The sequence below is a fragment of the Somniosus microcephalus genome, chromosome 1 (assembly GCF_052327205.1).
Source record: "Somniosus microcephalus isolate GS21.2 chromosome 1, FLI_Smic_1.0, whole genome shotgun sequence".
NCBI classification, from domain to species: Eukaryota; Metazoa; Chordata; class Chondrichthyes; order Squaliformes; family Somniosidae; genus Somniosus; species Somniosus microcephalus.
This window is the reverse complement of record NC_140987.1, coordinates 217981587-217998386: the sequence shown is the minus strand read 5'-3', so window position 1 is coordinate 217998386 and position 16800 is coordinate 217981587. Positions and strand designations below refer to the sequence as shown.

General features: G+C 47.8%; 1 protein-coding gene across 1 annotated transcript in view; it reads left to right on the top strand.

Moving 5' to 3' along the window:
* Nucleotides 1-16800, top strand: part of LOC147124605 (low-density lipoprotein receptor class A domain-containing protein 1-like) — a 74281-nt gene that overhangs the window by 22461 nt on the left and 35020 nt on the right. The window contains exon 2 of the mRNA XM_085990228.1: nt 9933-10014. Coding sequence (XP_085846354.1) covers nt 9933-10014 — 82 coding nt within the window. The remainder of the gene's footprint in view (nt 1-9932; nt 10015-16800) is intronic.

The following is a 16800-nucleotide window of genomic DNA, read 5'->3' as shown; positions in this document are numbered from 1 at the left end:
TGAACAGCGGGCAGGCTGGCGGATGGAAGCCTTCGGTCTGGCGTGGATGCAGCGGGAGGTCAACCACGTCGTGGTGGCTGTGCAGTCTCTACTGGCCGGTCGATGTCCAGGTGTGCTGGTTTGAGATGGTCAATGGATATGTGGTCGGGTTTACCACCGATGTCTACAGAGAAACTCTTGTCGCCTGTCTCCAGTACGCGAAAAGGGCCTGTGTAAGGGGCCTTGAGCGGATCCCTATGGGCATCATGACGAATGAATACAAATTCAGCATTCTTTAGCTCCGCTGGTACGTGTGAAGATGGAAGGCCATGATGCGAAGTTGGGATAGGCGCAAAAGCCCTGGCTGTTTCCCGGTGGCTGCTGAGTTGTTCGGCTGCGGACCACGGCTCAGTTGGAAGCGGCAGGAAATCTCCCGGTACGCGGAGTGGCTGGCCGTACACGAGCTCCACGGTGGATGATTGCAGGTCCTCTTTGGGTGCCGTGCGGAGACCCAACATGACCCATGGAAGCTTATCCACCCATCCGGCGCCTTGGAGGCTGGCCATCAGCGATGCCTTTAACGAACTGTGGAAACGTTTGCACAAACCGTTTGCTTGCGGGTGATAGGCCGTGGTGCAGTGAAGCTTGGTGCCGAGACCCTGGGCCACAGCGTTCCAGAGCTCGGAAGAGAACTGTGGACCACAGTCTGAAGAAATGTCCGCCGGAACGCCGAAACGTGCGACCCACGAGGAGAGGAATGCTCTGGCAACATCAGCGGACGTAGTAGACACCAGAGGAACGGCCTCTGGCCATCTAGTAGTACGATCGACCATGGTGAGGATGTGTGTGAACCCCTGCGATGGTGGAAGCGGCCCGACAAGGTCCACGTTGATATGGTCGAATCGACGCTCTGGTACTGCGAACGTGGCCAATGGGGCCTTAACGTGACATTGCACCTTAAGAGTGTTTAACAGATGATGCAGCTGTTAGCCCAGTCGCGGATATCCTTACGCATTCCTCTCCAGACGAACTTACCCGACATTAATTTTTGAGATGCCTTCATGCCAGGATGCGAAAGCCCATGTATGGCATCGAAAACTTTGTGGCGCCAGGTGACTGGAACGATCGGGCGGGGATCTCCCATGGAGACATCGCAGAGTAATGAGGTGCCTGCAGCGTGGAATTGCACATCGGTCGGTTGGAGGCTAGAGGTGTCGGTGCGATACGCCTGTGTTTCAGGGTCGGATGCCTGATCGGTAGCCATGAGGGCATAATCGATGCCCAGCTGGACCGCCTGTACGGTCGCGCAAGAAAGGCAATCAGCTACCAAGTTGTCCTTGCCAGCTACGTGTTGAACGTCTGTCGTGAATTCTGAAATGAAAGTTAGCTGTCGCTGCTGTCGAGCCGACCACGGTTCGGCGGTCTTGGCCATGGCGAAGGTCAGTGGTTTGTGATCTACAAATGCAGTGAAGAGCCGTCCTTCTAACAAAAAATGGAAATGGCGGATAGCCAGGAACAGCGCCAGCAACTCCCAGTCGAAAGTGCTGTATTTGCGTTCGTTGCGCCGGAGTTGGTGGCTGAAAAATGCCAGTGGTTGCCACGTCCCGTTGACCCACTGTTCCTGCACAGCGCCTATGGCATAGTCGGAAGCGTCGGTGGTAAGGGCGATGGTGGCACCTGGCAGAGGGTGCACCAACATAGTTGCATTGGCTAGAGCGGTTTTTGTGTTGTCGAAAGCGTTGTCCATTTCGACCATCCAGGCTATTGTATCCTTTCCGGCCTTGCCTTTGAGGGCCTCGAAGAGGGGCTGCATGAGTCGTGCTGCCTTGGGCACAAAGCGGTGGTAGAAATTCACCATGCCCAGGAATTCTTGAAGAGCCTTGGTGGACTGCGGCCTTGGGAATGCCGTAATTGCTTCGACCTTTGACTGCAGCGGAATTGCGCCCTCCGAAGTAATGCGGTGGCCCAAGAAGTCAATTTGTTGTAGGCCGAACTGACACTTGGCCGGGTTGATTATGAGGCCATGTTGGCTGAGGCGCCGAAAGAGGGTGCGGAGATGGCAGACGTGTTCCTCTTTGGTAGAGCTGGCTATCAGGATGTCATCAAGGTAGACAAATAAAAATGGAAGATCCCGCAGGACCGAGTCCATTAGTCGTTGAAAAGCCTGTGCGGCATTCTTGAGCCCAAATGGCATCCGTAGAAACTCAAACAGTCCAAAGGGAGTGATGACAGCCGTTTTCTGGATGTCCTGCGTGTTAAGTCCGTGAATGATTGAGACACGGACTAGCAGGAGAGAAAACAAAACGATCTTTACTGGTGGAAGGCATAAACGAATCTAACCAACAGAGGCTCTCTAGCGCCTTTTATACAGGGGTGGTCACTGCCGGTATTGCAGTCTGAGACCAGTTATTCTCTTAAAGGTACATACACAACAATTCCTCCCCTTTTAGATAAACAGTACATAACATTCATTTAACACTAATGATAACGAATTACAATCACAATTACTGTTGCTAGATACATTGGTTAAGTTTAAGCAATTATAAGTTCAGTCTTTGAGGAGACTTCCTGATTCTGTCTGGATAACGCCTCTTTGGAGTATCAGGTTCTTCTGGCAATGTTGAGTAGAAATCAATGTCGTTGTTTGGTTCATCTGCTTCCAATATTACCGGTTCTGCGGTAGCTGCAATTGGAACGTCGATTTCATTACCAGGTGTATCAGATCGTGGTGTGGAGTTGACGTTTTCCAGTGACTCTAGAATCTGGTCACCATGGCGTCTTACAATGCTCTCCCCAACGTCCACGGTATACATGAGAGGTCCTTGTCGTGTACAAATCGTTCCTGGCTGTCATTTCTCAGTGCAGCAGTCCCGGGCCAAAACTGGTTGACCTATCTTAAAACTCCTGGTCGGCCTTTCATTCATATTCTGAAACTGCCTGTTCTCCACATCTCTTCGGACGTTTGGCTTAACCAAATCCAAGCGGCATCGTAGTCTTCGATTGAAGAACATCATGGCTGGAGTTTGGTTGGTAACCGCATGTGTCGCATTCCGGTAGGCAAACAAGAAGTTGTCCACCTTGTGTTGTAGGGGTATATCTTCATTACACATTGCCTTGATAGCCTTCTTGAATGTTTGGACAAACCTCTCGGCCAATCCATTAGTGGCTGGATGATATGGGGCAGATGTGTAATGCTTAACACCATTGTTCTTTAAGAACCTCCGGAACTCTTCAGACACAAACTGTGGTCCATTGTCAGAGCAAATCTGTTCAGGCAGCCCATTCCTGGCGAATATGGTTCGTAAAACTGTGATAGATTTTTCCGTGGTGGTTGAGGACATTTTTATTACCTCTGGCCACTTTGTGCATCCACCGCAATTAAAAACATCGAGTCCATGAAGGGACCAGCAAAATCAATGTGCACCCTTTGCCATGGAGATGAGGGCCACTCCCATGGATGCAGAGGAGCTTGTGGTGGGGCGTTTTGGACCTTCTGGCATCCTGCACAGCTCTTGGTCATCTCTTCGATTTCTCTATCAATTCCCGGCCACCACACAAACGCTCTGGCTAAGCTCTTCATTTTTACCCCACCCAGATGACCCTCATGAAGCTCATTGAGCACTCTATCCGTCAACTTAGGTGGAATTACTACTCTGGATCCACACATCAAGGTTCCTCTGCACACTGACAGCTGTTCTCTTCTTGACGAAAATGCTGGCAGCAGTGGTTCGCCATGTGCTGGCCATCCCTTCACCGTTAAATCATAGACCCGTGATAGTGTCGGGTCATTCCGTGTTTCCTTTTCTATGTTTGCATCCATCACAGGGAGACATTCGACTATGGTCGAGTGGAATAACTCCATTGGATCCACTGCAAGGTCGTCTTCTTCCACCGTCGGCAACGGTAGACATGACAATCCATCAGCATTTCCATGCTGTTTAGTTCATTTGTACTCGATGTCATATTGGTGTGCCCCTAGGAAAAGGGACCACCTCTGCAGCCATTGTGCTGTCATTATCGGTACGCCCTTCTGAGGGTTGAAAATGGAGACAAGAGGTTGATGATCGGTTAGTAGAGTAAATTTTTGACCGTGCAGATAGTGATTGAACTTCTTCACCCCCCCACACTAGGCTGAGGGCCTCTCTGTCAATCTGGGCGTAGTTACGCTCGGCAGAAGTTAACGAGCGTGACGCAAAAGCTATCGGCCTCTCCAAACCATTAAGGAATTTATGTGACAGTACCGCCCCAATGCCGTAGGGAGACGCATCACACGCCAGCCTGATTGGCAGTGCTGGGTTGTAGTGAGCCAATACTTCCTTCGAAGTGATTAAGTCCTTACTCTTCTGAAAAGCACGTTTACAATCATCGCTCCATTTCCATGCTACCCCCGTTCGTAGCAGGGCGTTCAGTGGATGCAGAATTGTCGACAAATTCGGCAAAAACTTATGATAGCAATTCACCAACCCGAGGAATGACCTCCGTTGCGACACATTTTCAGGCGCTGGGGCCTTAACAACTGCTTCAATTTTGTCAGGGGACTTATGTAACCCCTCTTCATCAATCACGTGGCCACAATACGATATCTGTTTCTTAAAAAATTCGCACTTGGGGCGGTTGGCTCGCAGCCCATGTTCCTGTAGTCTAGTGAGCACCTGTTCTAGGTTGTTAAGGTGTTCACTGTCATCTTCACCTGTTACAAGGATGTCGTCCAAGTAACACTGAGTCCCCGGAATCCCTTGCAGGGCTTGTTCCATCGCTCTTTGCCATATCGCCGGAGCCGATGCTACTCCGAATACCAATCGATGATATTGTTAATGACCTTTGTGAGTGTTTATCGTGAGATACTTCCTAGAGGACTCTTCAACCTCCATCTGCAAATATGCTTGTGCTAGGTCAATTTTTGTAAAACGCTTCCCTCCAGACAGTGAGGCGAAGATGTCTTCTATCCTTGGAAGAGGATATTGTACTGTGTGAAGGACAGGGTTCACCGTCACCTTGAAATCCCCACAGATGCGAATCTTCATTGGCTCTCCGGACTTATTGCTTAACGTTTTTTTCATGACAGGAATGATGGGTGTCGCCCACTCGCTCCAGTCGACCTTAGACAACACGCCCGCCTTCTCCAGATTCTCCAGCTCTGCCTCGACGGCTGGACGAATTGCATATGGTACCGGTCTCGCTTTGAAAAACTTGGGAACTGCATTCTCTTCTATTTTTAACGAGGCGGTTACGCCTTTAAGCGTGCCCAGTTCTTGTTGAAATACCTCTTTGGCGTTAGCTAAGATTGTTGACAATCGTCCAGGAGTGACGTCTTCATCTTTTTTACCGTCCACCATCATTGCATGAATGGAATGCCAATCTAAGTTTATCTTCCTGATCCATTCCCGTCCCAATAACGGTGGTCCACCATTTGGCAGTATGTAGAGATACAATTTCCGTATTTTCTTGCCATTGTATTCGACAGGCACCCTTATTTTTCCTCTGGGGTATACTTTTTGCCCCGTATACGTTGTCAAGACGATGGATGTCTCTCTCAAGGGTATGTGTGAAAATAGCCGCTCATAGTCTCGTCGATTCATGACGGTTAGCGCTGATCCTGTATCCAATTCCATTTTAACTTGGGACCCTGCTATCGTGAGGGTGACCCAAATGGTTCGGTGATCCTCTTTTGCGATTACATTGTGAAGTTTGAGACAGCTTAATCTCCTGTTCTCGGATTCACTATCGCTCATCTGGTCTTCGGAACTACTGTCCGTCATCTTTTGTACTTTCTTGTACGGTTCCTTAGTAGCCTTTTTGTTGTTGCTGGTCTTCTTCCCAGACCTACAAACTCGTGCAATGTGTCCAATCTTCCCGCATTGTCTGCATATTTTGTCTTTGGACCAGCAGTCCTTCTGGTCATGGTTAGTTCTGCCGCAGCGATAACATTTTGCAAATCCCCGTGTCATTTCGTGGGTGCCGTATTCCTGTGGTTTTTGTTGAATTTCTGCAGCTCCCCTGGCTGCTGCTTCATACGATACTGCCACGCTGAAAGCCTTATCTAGTGTCAGCTCTTTTTCTGCGAGTAACTTCTTCTGTGTTCCTTCACTCAGGAGTCCACAGACAAATTTGTCCCGTAGGGTATCTGCCAGTCCTGCTCCGAACTGGCAGTGCTTTGATAGCTTGCGTAGTTCCGTAAGATACTCAGCATTGCTCTCATCTTTGTGCTGAGTTCTCCTGTGGAATTTAAATCTTTCTGCTATCAACAGCGGTGCAGGGTTTAAGTGCTCCTGTAGAACAGCAACAATTTCGTTAAAACTCTTCGCCTTCGGTTTGACTGGAGTAATCAGATCCCACAATATGCTGTACGTTCTAGCGCCCATTACGTTTAGCAATATTGATGCCTTTTTCCCCTCCGCTATTTCATTTGCCTCGAAATATACCTCGACTCTTTCCACCTACGTGGTCCAGTCCTCTATTGTATTATCAAAAGCAGTGATACAGCCAGTCTTCGGCATCTTGAAAATCTAAAATGGCGCCTCCCGCGCTTTGCCTTCTTCTCTGATTTAACAAAATGGCGCCTCCCGCGCTTTTCCTTCTTCCCCCCGCTGTTGTTAGCGCTGCTTTCCATGGTTTTTTGCGCGTATTCTTTTTCTTTTATTATTTTCCCGTCGTGGAGCGGACCCTCTGGAACACTTCCCTCCCTCTTCTGAGGTCCGAACGCTGCCCAGCTTCGAAACACCGGCCGCGCCCTGTATGCTCCACCCTCTCTCACTCTCCTTGCTTCCCAACTCGCTGCCCGGCCCCGTTGCAGCCCAGGAAGGATCAGAGCACTACCTGCCACCAGCCCGATTAGCTGGGAAACCACGGACCGAGGAACCTAGCCTGGCTCTGGAAAGTCGCTCCTGCAAAGCCTTGAACCCGATGATTGATGGTCGACGCCCGTTCCTCGAGTTTCAATGGACTCTTTTTTTTCTTCTTCTTCCAACCTTCAACGTCGTCGGAGCTGCTGCTGAGTTGCAGGTAAGTTCTTTCTACCTCGTCGCCAGTGTTAAGTCCATGAATGAGTGAGACACGGACTAGCAGGAGAGAAAACAAAACGATCTTTACTGGTGGAAGGCATAAACGAATCTAACCAACAGAGGCTCTCTAGCGCCTTTTATACAGGGGTGGTCACTGCCGGTATTGCAGTCTGAGACCAGTTATTCTCTTAAAGGTACATACACAACACTGCGGGTGTACGGGAACTTGGTGGTAGCCACGGACAAGGTCGACCTTGGAGAAGATTGAGTTTCCCGCCAAATGGGCGGAGAAATCCTGTATCTGCGGGATCGGGTACCGATCAGGAGTAGTGGCGTCATTAAGGCGTCGGTAGTCCCTGCATGGCCGCCATCCACTGCCGGGCTTTGGGACAATGTGGAGAGGCGAGGACCAGGGACTATTCGACCGGCAAATAATCCCCAGCCTTTCCATCGTGGCAAACTCTGCCTTCGCAGCCGCGAGCTTGCCGGGTTCCAGGCGCCGAGCTCACGCGTAAACCGGAGAGCCAGTCATAGTAATGTGGTGTTCGACACCATGCTTAGTGGCCGAGGAGGAGAAAGTGGGCTTGGTCAGCTCCGGGAATTCACCTAATAGGCGAGTGAACTCGTCCGGCGAGGACAACGCGCAGGAGACCGTGTGCGACATTGCGGAACTGCGGAAGCAAGGGATGGAGTGGAAGGTGGCCGCGTTGACCAATCGACGATTTCTTACATCCACCAAGAAGCTGTTGGCGCATAAGAAATCTGCGCCGAGGATGGCTTGTGAAACCTTGGCTGTAATAAATTCCCACTGAAACCGTTGCCCGCTGAAGCACACCTGGACCCACCGTTTGCCAAAGGAACGAATGGCCCCGCCATTAGCTGCCACGAGAGAGAGGCCATGCATCCCAGACTGAATATCGACTGCCGAGGCAGGAAGGATGCTACACTGCGCCCCGGTGTCGCATAAAAAGCGCCAGCCTGAGAGGGAATCTGTAATGTAGCGGAGCTGCCCGGAATTTCCAGTCGCCATCGCGGCCGCGGAACGTCCGTCAGACTCGGTCCTCCTTTTCTGGAGTTGCTGCTGGTGTTAATGTTGGGTTTTTTTTTTAGGCGCGAAACTGCAGGGAGGGCGGCAGCCTCTGGCTTTCGCGCCGAAACGGGCGTGGTAAAAACACAAGCCGGGGGATGGAGGCGTCGGGGCGGCGTTCGCGGGGGAGGGGTGCCTCATAGCGACGCAGTATGGCTGCGTGACCGCGTTAATCGTACCTGCTTCTGCAGCAAGTGCTGCGCAATCTGTCACTTCCGATCTAGCGACGGCAGCCTGAACCTGCTCGGGTAGTTGACTCAGGAATAACTCCCAAAAGAGGAAACATTGTGGTTCTGAGCCAAGGAGCGTGAACATCTGGCTCATTAACTCAGATGGCTTGGAATCGCCAAGCCCGGGCAAAGCGAGTAGCTGGCGGGCACGCTCTGCCTTTGTGAGCCCGAAGACCTGTATTAACCGCGCTTTAAGAGTATTATACTTGCTGTCAACCGGGGGGGTTTTGAGCAGGCTGATGATCCGTGAGGCCGTGGAGCTGTCGAGTGCGGAGACCGCGTAAAGGTAACGGGTCTGATCCGCAACGATGTTTCGGAATTCGAATTGTGCTTCTGCTTGGATGAACCAGGAGGCCGCCTGTTGTTCCCAAAACTGTGGGAGCTTCAAAGCCACGGAGTTTGCTTCCATGTTTCGTCGCGCTTCGCTTCTTCTGCGAAAATTGTTCACAAAAATTCGGGGTCACCACTGTAGGAATGGCTAGATTCCTAACTAAAGGACTGAGGTCGAGTCAGTCTATCTGTTGGGTGAAAATAAATTCACATTTAATCTGTGGTAAAGTAAATGGTGCAGTTTATTGAAAACAGAGCTCTGGGAGAAGCGTCTCAGACCCCGCGGTCTGTGCGAGCACCTTCTCTCCGATCAACAAAATTCACAAGCTTATATACAGTACAAGACTGGAGCACACCGATAGCCGTTATTACATTACTTATTCCTTGGCCAATCCGGCTCCGTGGCAACAGCCGCCCCCCCCCCCCCACCCCCAATTATATTCCTTCGAAAGCAACCTAATTATAACTTTACATCATTAGCTAAGCCCCTTCTTTCAGTTCTGTCTTTTATCTAAGTTTGTCCAGTTATCTGGACCGTAGGGTCCATTCTTGCTTCATCGTGGCTTTGGCCGATCTGAGTCAGTGACTTGTGATTGGACATGGCTCAAAGGTTAATCAAATATACCTTACATACATCCGCGTGACAGTTGTTACTTCGTAACCCGATTGTTCTGCAAATGTTAACCTTGTTATTGCAGCTTCTCATATCCCCACATGCTTAATCACTTTTGTAGTTTAGTTTCTGACCATCTGTTCCATTTGTGGCTTCAACTAGTTTCAACCGAAACTAGGTTGTCATGCTGTGTCACTTGACTGCAACATTCAACTGGTTCAAATCCCAACCCTTCACTATCAAACAAACGATGTTTAATACTAATCAACAGAGTTTAAAACGAAAACACAGGAGAACTACATTACAGGTCTGTACTCTTTGCTGGCTCCACGAGGGCTGGCTAGGGCGGCTCCCCAGCCTGACGTCATGATGATTTCCCGCCGCTGGAGGATCATGTGATCAACATGATGACGTCATCGCGTTTGGTCTCATTCTTAAAGGGACCGCGCTATGTACATGCAATGATATGAACAAAGATACAGATTAATTCTGTAGCTAATAATTTGTTAAAGATAATTATGTACATTAGATCAGAGTCCCCCTGGTGGCTCCGCCACAGCAGGACAATACTGGTACAAACTTGAGTACAGAGATATTTTGCCCATACCTGATTTATGCAAATTGACATATTAGAATCAAATTACAGAAAGCCTATTCTACTTGCTAAATAACCTTGTGCTTTTCTCTTGTAGGGTGGGGACATGACTTCAGTCTCATCTGATGTATATTCTCAGTTTGGATCCCAAATTTCTTTAGCTCATGATAAACAGAAAGGTATATTGTAATTTTTTTAATGTATTCCAAATAAGGATTGTGGGATTAATTTTATTTTAACATACAAGCCTTTGTGTAAATGTTTACAACCTGCAAATCTGAAAATGCAACTTTCCTTTAATTATTTTGCTCTATTCTGCTAATTTTCTTTCCCCCGTCCCTCCACCCTCCTGAAGATGTCAATTCCTTGCTTCTGTATCATCTGGTGCCTTGAAAGAAAGACTTGCATTTATATAATGCCTTTCATGACCACTGGACATCTCAAAGCGCTTTACAGCCAATGAAGTACTTTTGGAGTGTAGTCACTGTTGTAATGTAGGAAACACAGCAGCCAATTTGTGCACAGCAACGTCCCACAAACAGCAATGTGATAATGACCAGATAATCTGTTTTTGTTCTGTTGATTGAGGGATAAACATTGGCCAGGACACTGGGGATAACACCCCTGCTCTTCTTCGAAATAGTGCCATGGGATCTTTTACGTCCACCTGAGAGAGCAGACAGGGCTTCAGTTTAACGTCTCATCCAAAAGACAACACTTCTGACAGTGCAGCACTCCCTCAGCACTGCACTGGAGTGTCAGCCTAGATTTTTGTGCTCAAGTTCCTGGAGTGGGACTTTTAACCCACAAACCTTCTAACTCAGAGGTGAGAGTGCTACCCACTGAGCCACAGATTACTGCCTTGCCCAAATTGCCATTTTTCAAAGTTAAATATTGGCAGGCTATTCAACTGTGATGACGATCATAGCTAAACATAATCATGCCCTCATCCAATATCTGAACATACACACTTCCAGCAGAGATCACTAGATAAATTATGTCCGTATACCTCTGGGATCTAAGTTGAATAGTGATTGGGAGTGGGAAATCCTATTTGGTTTTCCCTTTCTAATCCAGAAATGCTGAGACCAATTGTAATTCCCCTAACAAGAGCTCTACGGTGAGCATAGAGGGGAGATTCTGGATGGCCTCAATTTCAGCTCAGATCCCAGAGGTATAAGCACAATCTTCTCATTTATTCAAATTACCCCCACGATTCCACCACCAACCAGGTCACTAGTTATAGGAGTTGGTGGTGGAATCATGGGGGTAATTTTCACACAGGTGCAACGGCGAAGGGCATTTTATGGAATTATTTCAATTGATCTAATGTCCTATGTTCAGTACAGTACTCTGCAATATGCTACGGTTTAGGTATATGTAATGTCCCTAACATGGTAGAATACAGAACACATCCATTTGTTTCACTTGTTCCAGCAATGCAGCAGAAGAGCAATGATCTGACCCTTGAGTCCCAGCTCACCTTTGAATATGTCAAAATGAAGGCCACTGGCACAGCATCTCCGAGTTTCCTGGTTTTACACTCCTGAAGCACTCTGGGTACCTTAGATTGAGATTTATAAGGCACAGCAGTTTCCAGAATCAACTGATATAGTTAGAAGTGAGGAATTTCTGAGCCTGAAGCGTTTGAATAATGATTTCTGCAACTGGGAAAAAAAAATTGTGATTTTATTTTTTGCCATTTTGCCTACAGACACCTGCACTTGGTTGTGATAGGGTAAGACCAACAGTATATTTCTGGCCCAACACCCTCCTACATGCATTGAGGGATTCACAGAAACAGGTATGCCATTCCCTATGGACATAACCTTGTTTGCCATTACCTGTACCATGGTGGAGGAGGAGGAGGAGCCCGCGTATGGTGGAGAAAAGAAGAATCAGGCAGCATTTAAGGCGCACGCAGCCTACTAGGTATTACTCCGCCATCCTCCCCACCCCCCACCCCCCCCCCACCCCACTAGAATATACAGGCAACACATATGAGGACTTTTCTGAGGAGTTGTGCATTTTACCAAAGAGGCAGTAGGGCAGCACTGACACCTACTGCAGAAGGACCTGCAGCCATGCTCAAATGTCCACACTGCGGCTATGAAGGTGACCAGCACCCTCAACTTTTATGGCACAGGATTACATTAGGCAGCTAGGGGCAATCTGTTCAATATCATTCAGATAGCAGTATAGACATGCAGTCGTCAGGTCACTGACACCCTTTTCTGGGGAGTTGGGGAATTCTTAACCTTTGGCATCTCAGTAAGGCAGCAGCAGTGAAATAAAACCATCCACTTTTAGAGGGTTATTGACATCCCCAAGATACATTATAGGGTGCATTCCATGGCACACACATTGCATTGTATGATTCCAGAGAACACCTGCTCACCTACATTAACAGTAGGAGCTTCCACTGCCTCAATGTGAAGAACATGCAGAGGATCCTCCATGTCAATGCCCAATATGCTTGAAGTTGTCACGATACCTTCATACTGCGAAATTCAGCCCTCCATCACCTCTTCAGGGAAGAAAGTCATAAAACAGATGACATCTGGGTAACAAAGCCTATCCCCGCTCCCAAGGATAATGACTCCAGTAAGGATGGCCTGAACAGCAGCAGAGGAGTGCTAAAACAAAGCGTATGCTTCTACAAGATTGGTCATCCTCCAATTCTGGCGTCTTAAGCATCCCCGATTTTAATCGCTCCACCATTGGTGGCCAAGCCTTCAGTTACCAAGGCCCTAAGCTCCGGAATTCCCTCCCTAAACCTCTCTGTGTCAGCTGTGGCTCAGTTGGTAGCACAGTTGCCTCTGAGGCAGAAGGTTGGGGGTTCAAATCCCACTTCAGGGATTTGCGCACACAAAGCTAGGCTGACACTCCAGTGGAGTGCTGCACTGTTGGAGGTGCTGCCTTTCGGATGAGATATTAAACCAAAGCCCTGTCTGCTCTCTCGGGTGGACGTAAAAGATCCCATGGCACTATTTTGAAGAAGAGTAGGGGAGTTCTCCCTGGTGTCCTGGCCAATATTTATCCCTCAATCAACATAACAAAAACAGATTATCTGATCATTATCACATCGCTGTTTGTGGGAGCTTGCTATGCGCAAATTGGTTGCCGCGTTTCCCACATTACAACAGCGACTCCACTTCAAAAAAAGTACTTCATTGGCTGTAAAGCGCTTTGAGACGTCTGGTGGTCGTGAAAGGCGCTATATAAATGCAAGGCTTTTTTTTTTCTTTCTCTGCCTCTACCTCTCTTTCCTCCTTTGATGCTCCTTAAAACCCACCTCTTTGACCAAGCTGTTGGTCATCTGCCCTAATATCTCCTTATGTGGTTCAATGTCAAATTTTGTTTTATAATGCTCTTGTGAAACACCTTGGGAGATAGTAACAACTGTGCTTAACTTTTTTGTGACTAGATTAATCTAGGGAACTACGAGTAACATCTGCCAAGTTAGTCAGCATGTAGTGCGTTGCTGCATTCAGCAGGTTACAAATGCCTTGTGTGCCAGAGAGCCTCATTCCATCTTGTTTGGCTCTGGAACCAGGCAGATGATGATGATCCGGTTATCAATTTTTATAGAATTGCAGGTTTTCCTAAACTGGTTGGGGCAAATAACGTCGGTAGCATAGTGGTTATGATACTAGATTAGTAATCAATGTTACCTTTAATTTTTTTTGTGGGGGTGGGTATGCAGCCCCTTTTATGGCATGCGCAGCCCACTCAAACTTCTGTGCATTGCGCGGTTTTTCCATTGAGAAACCGGCAAGCGGCCTGTGCGGGTGCTTAAGACAGCTATGCAGCCACGCGGCTAAGCAGGAATGATGCTAGTAATCCAGAGGCCTGGACTTATAAGCCGTAGACATGAGTTCAAATCCCATCCTGCAGTTTGTGACTTTGAATTCAGTTAATTAAATAAATCTGGAATAAAAAGCTAGTAATGGTGACCATGAAGCTACCTGATTGTTATAAAATCCCACCTGATTCACTAATGTCCTTTAGGGAAGGAAATCATCCGTCCTTACCCGATCTGGCCTATATGTGACTCCAGACCCACAGCAATGTGGTTGACTCTTAAATGGCCTAGCAAGCCAATCAGTTGAATCAAACCGCTATTAAGACATACAATACAAATAAAACCAGACAGACCCAGCCCAGTCATAGAATCATAGAATGGTTACAGTACAGAAGGAGGCCATTTGGCCCGTTGAGCCTGTGCTGGCTCTCTGCAAGAGCGCTTCAGCTAGTCCCACTCGCTCGCCCTTTCCCCATAGCCCTGCAAATTCTTTTCCTTCAGGTACTTATCCAATTCCCTTTTGAAAACCACGGTTGAGTCTACCTCCACCACCCTTTCAGGCAGTGCATTCCAGATCGTAACCACTCGCTACATAAAAAAGTTTTTCCTCATGTCGCCTTTGGTTCTTCTGCCAATCACCTTAAATCTGTGTCCTCTGGTTCTCAACCCTTCCACCAATGGGAACAGTTTCTTTCTATCTACTCTGTCTAGACCCCTCATGATTTTGAATACCTCTATCAAATCTCCTCTCAGCCTTCTCTGCTCTAAGGAGAACAACCCCAGCTTCTCCAGCCTATCCATGTAACTGAAGTCCCTCATCCCTGGAACCATTCTTGTAAATCTTTTCTGCACCCTCTCTAAGGCCTTCACATCCTTCCTAAAGTGCAGTGCCCAGAATTGGACACAATACTCCAATTGAGGCCGAACCAGTGTTTTATAAAGGTTCATCATAACTTCTTTGCTTTTGTACTCTATGGGGGCGATTTTCATTCAGAAGTCGGGAAGGAGGCGGGACTACAACTTTCGGGGTTGTAGTCCTGCCTCCATCGAGATGCGGCCAATCCACACGATTTTAACTTGACAGGCCAATTAAGGGCCACCCGGCAACAGGTGATGTCACAGACTGAAATTTCATCTGTCAAGACGTTTTGACAGATGAAATATCAGTGTTTCACAGCTGTTTGAAGCTGTCAAACACTGACAGTCTTACTTCTAACCTGAGTCCGTCTACACAGACTCAGTTAGAAATCTCACTGACACAGAAAGCTGCAGGCTGTCACTTTTGACAGATCGCAGCCATTCTGCTTTCTGTGCCGGTTAGATGATGGACTCTCGAAACCTAGAGGAAAGAAGGCTGAAAAGGTGAGGAAAGAAGGCTGAAAAGGTAAGAAAAGGTCATTTAAAATTCTTTACACGCTTTAGACACACCAAACACACTTACCTTTGCACTCATGCACCCATCACTCACCTGAACGCCGGCATCTCGACCCCTCCAAGTCCTTCAACCCGACGGCCCAACTCCTCTAACTTGGCGTGGTTTGGAGCCGTTGGGAATCCCACAGTTCAAGCTTTAAAATAGGGATTAGGCTAAAAACTACCTGTTAACAGGCAGTTAATTGGCACTAATCCCTTCCCGCCTCGGGTAGGCAGGTCCCAGTGCGGGGCGGGTACCCGCCTCCTTTGCAACTTACTTGGGGGCGGGATGGTGTCGGGACGCCTGAATTCGGGACTTTAACCCCCCCGCATGCCTCCAATCCCGACTCCACGGGTCAATGAAAATCGACCCCTATGCCTCTATTTATGAAGCCCAGGATCCTGTATGCTTTTTTAACCACTTTCTCAACCTGCTCTACCACCTTCAATGATTTGTGCACATATACCCCCAGGTCTCTCTGTTCATGCACCCCCTTTAGAATTGTACCCTTTAGTTTATATTCCCTCTCCTCGTTCTTCCTACCAAAATGTATCACTTTGCACTTTTCTGTGTTAAATTTCGTCTGCCACATGTCTGCCCATTTCAACAGCCTATTTATGTCTTCTTGAAGTCTATCACTATCCTCCGCACTGTTCACTATACTTTGGCAGCATCTTCCTTGGTAAAGACAGATGCAAGGTACTTATTTAGTACCTCAGCCATGCCCTCTGCCTCAATGCGTAGGTCTCCTTTTTGGTCCCTAATCGACCCCACCCCTCTTACTACCCATTTACTATTTCTATGCCTATAGAAGACTTTTGGATTCCCTTTTATGTTGGCTGCCAATCTATTCTCATACTCTCTCTTTGCCCTGCTTATTTCCTTTTCCACTTCCCCTCTGAACTTTCTATATTCAGCCTGGTTCTCACGTATTCTCAACCTGACATCTGCCATACACCCCCTTTTACTGCTTCATCTTACTCTCTATCTCTTTTGTCATCCAGGGAGTTCTGACTTTGGTTGCCCTATCTTCCCCCTCGTGGGAATGTACCTCGAGTGTACCAGAACCATCTCCTCTTTAAAGGCAGCCCATTGTTCGATTACAGTTTTGCCTGGCAATCTTTGATTCCAATTTACCCGGGCCAGATCCGTTCTCCGCCCACTGAAATTTGCCTTCCTCCAATTAAGTATTTTTACTCTAGATTGCTCCCTGTCCTTTTCCATAGCTAATCTAAACCTTATGATCCTATGATTACTGCTCTCTAACTGTTCCCCTACTGACACTTGCTCCACTTGACCTACCTCATTCCCCAGAGCCTGATCCAGCAATGCCTCCTTCCTCGTTGGGGCAGGAAACGTACTGATCAAGTAAGTTCTCCTGAACAACATTTCAGATATTCTTCTCCCTCTCTGCCCTTTACACTATTACTATCCCAGTCTATATTAGGATTGTTGAAGTCCCCCATTATCACTACTCTATAGTTCTTGCGCCTCTCTGTAATTTCCCTGCAAATTTACTCCTCTATATCCTTCCCACTAGTTGACGGCCTATAGAATACACCTAGTAGTGTAATGGCACCTCAATTGTTCCTTAACTCTAACCAAATAGATTCTGTCCTTGACTCCTCTAGGACATCCTCTTTCTCCAGCACTGTAAAATTCTTCTTAACCAATACTACCACCCCCACCTCCTTACGTTCCTTCCCTATCTTTCCTGAACACTTTATAACCAGTCGACTCTGCAAC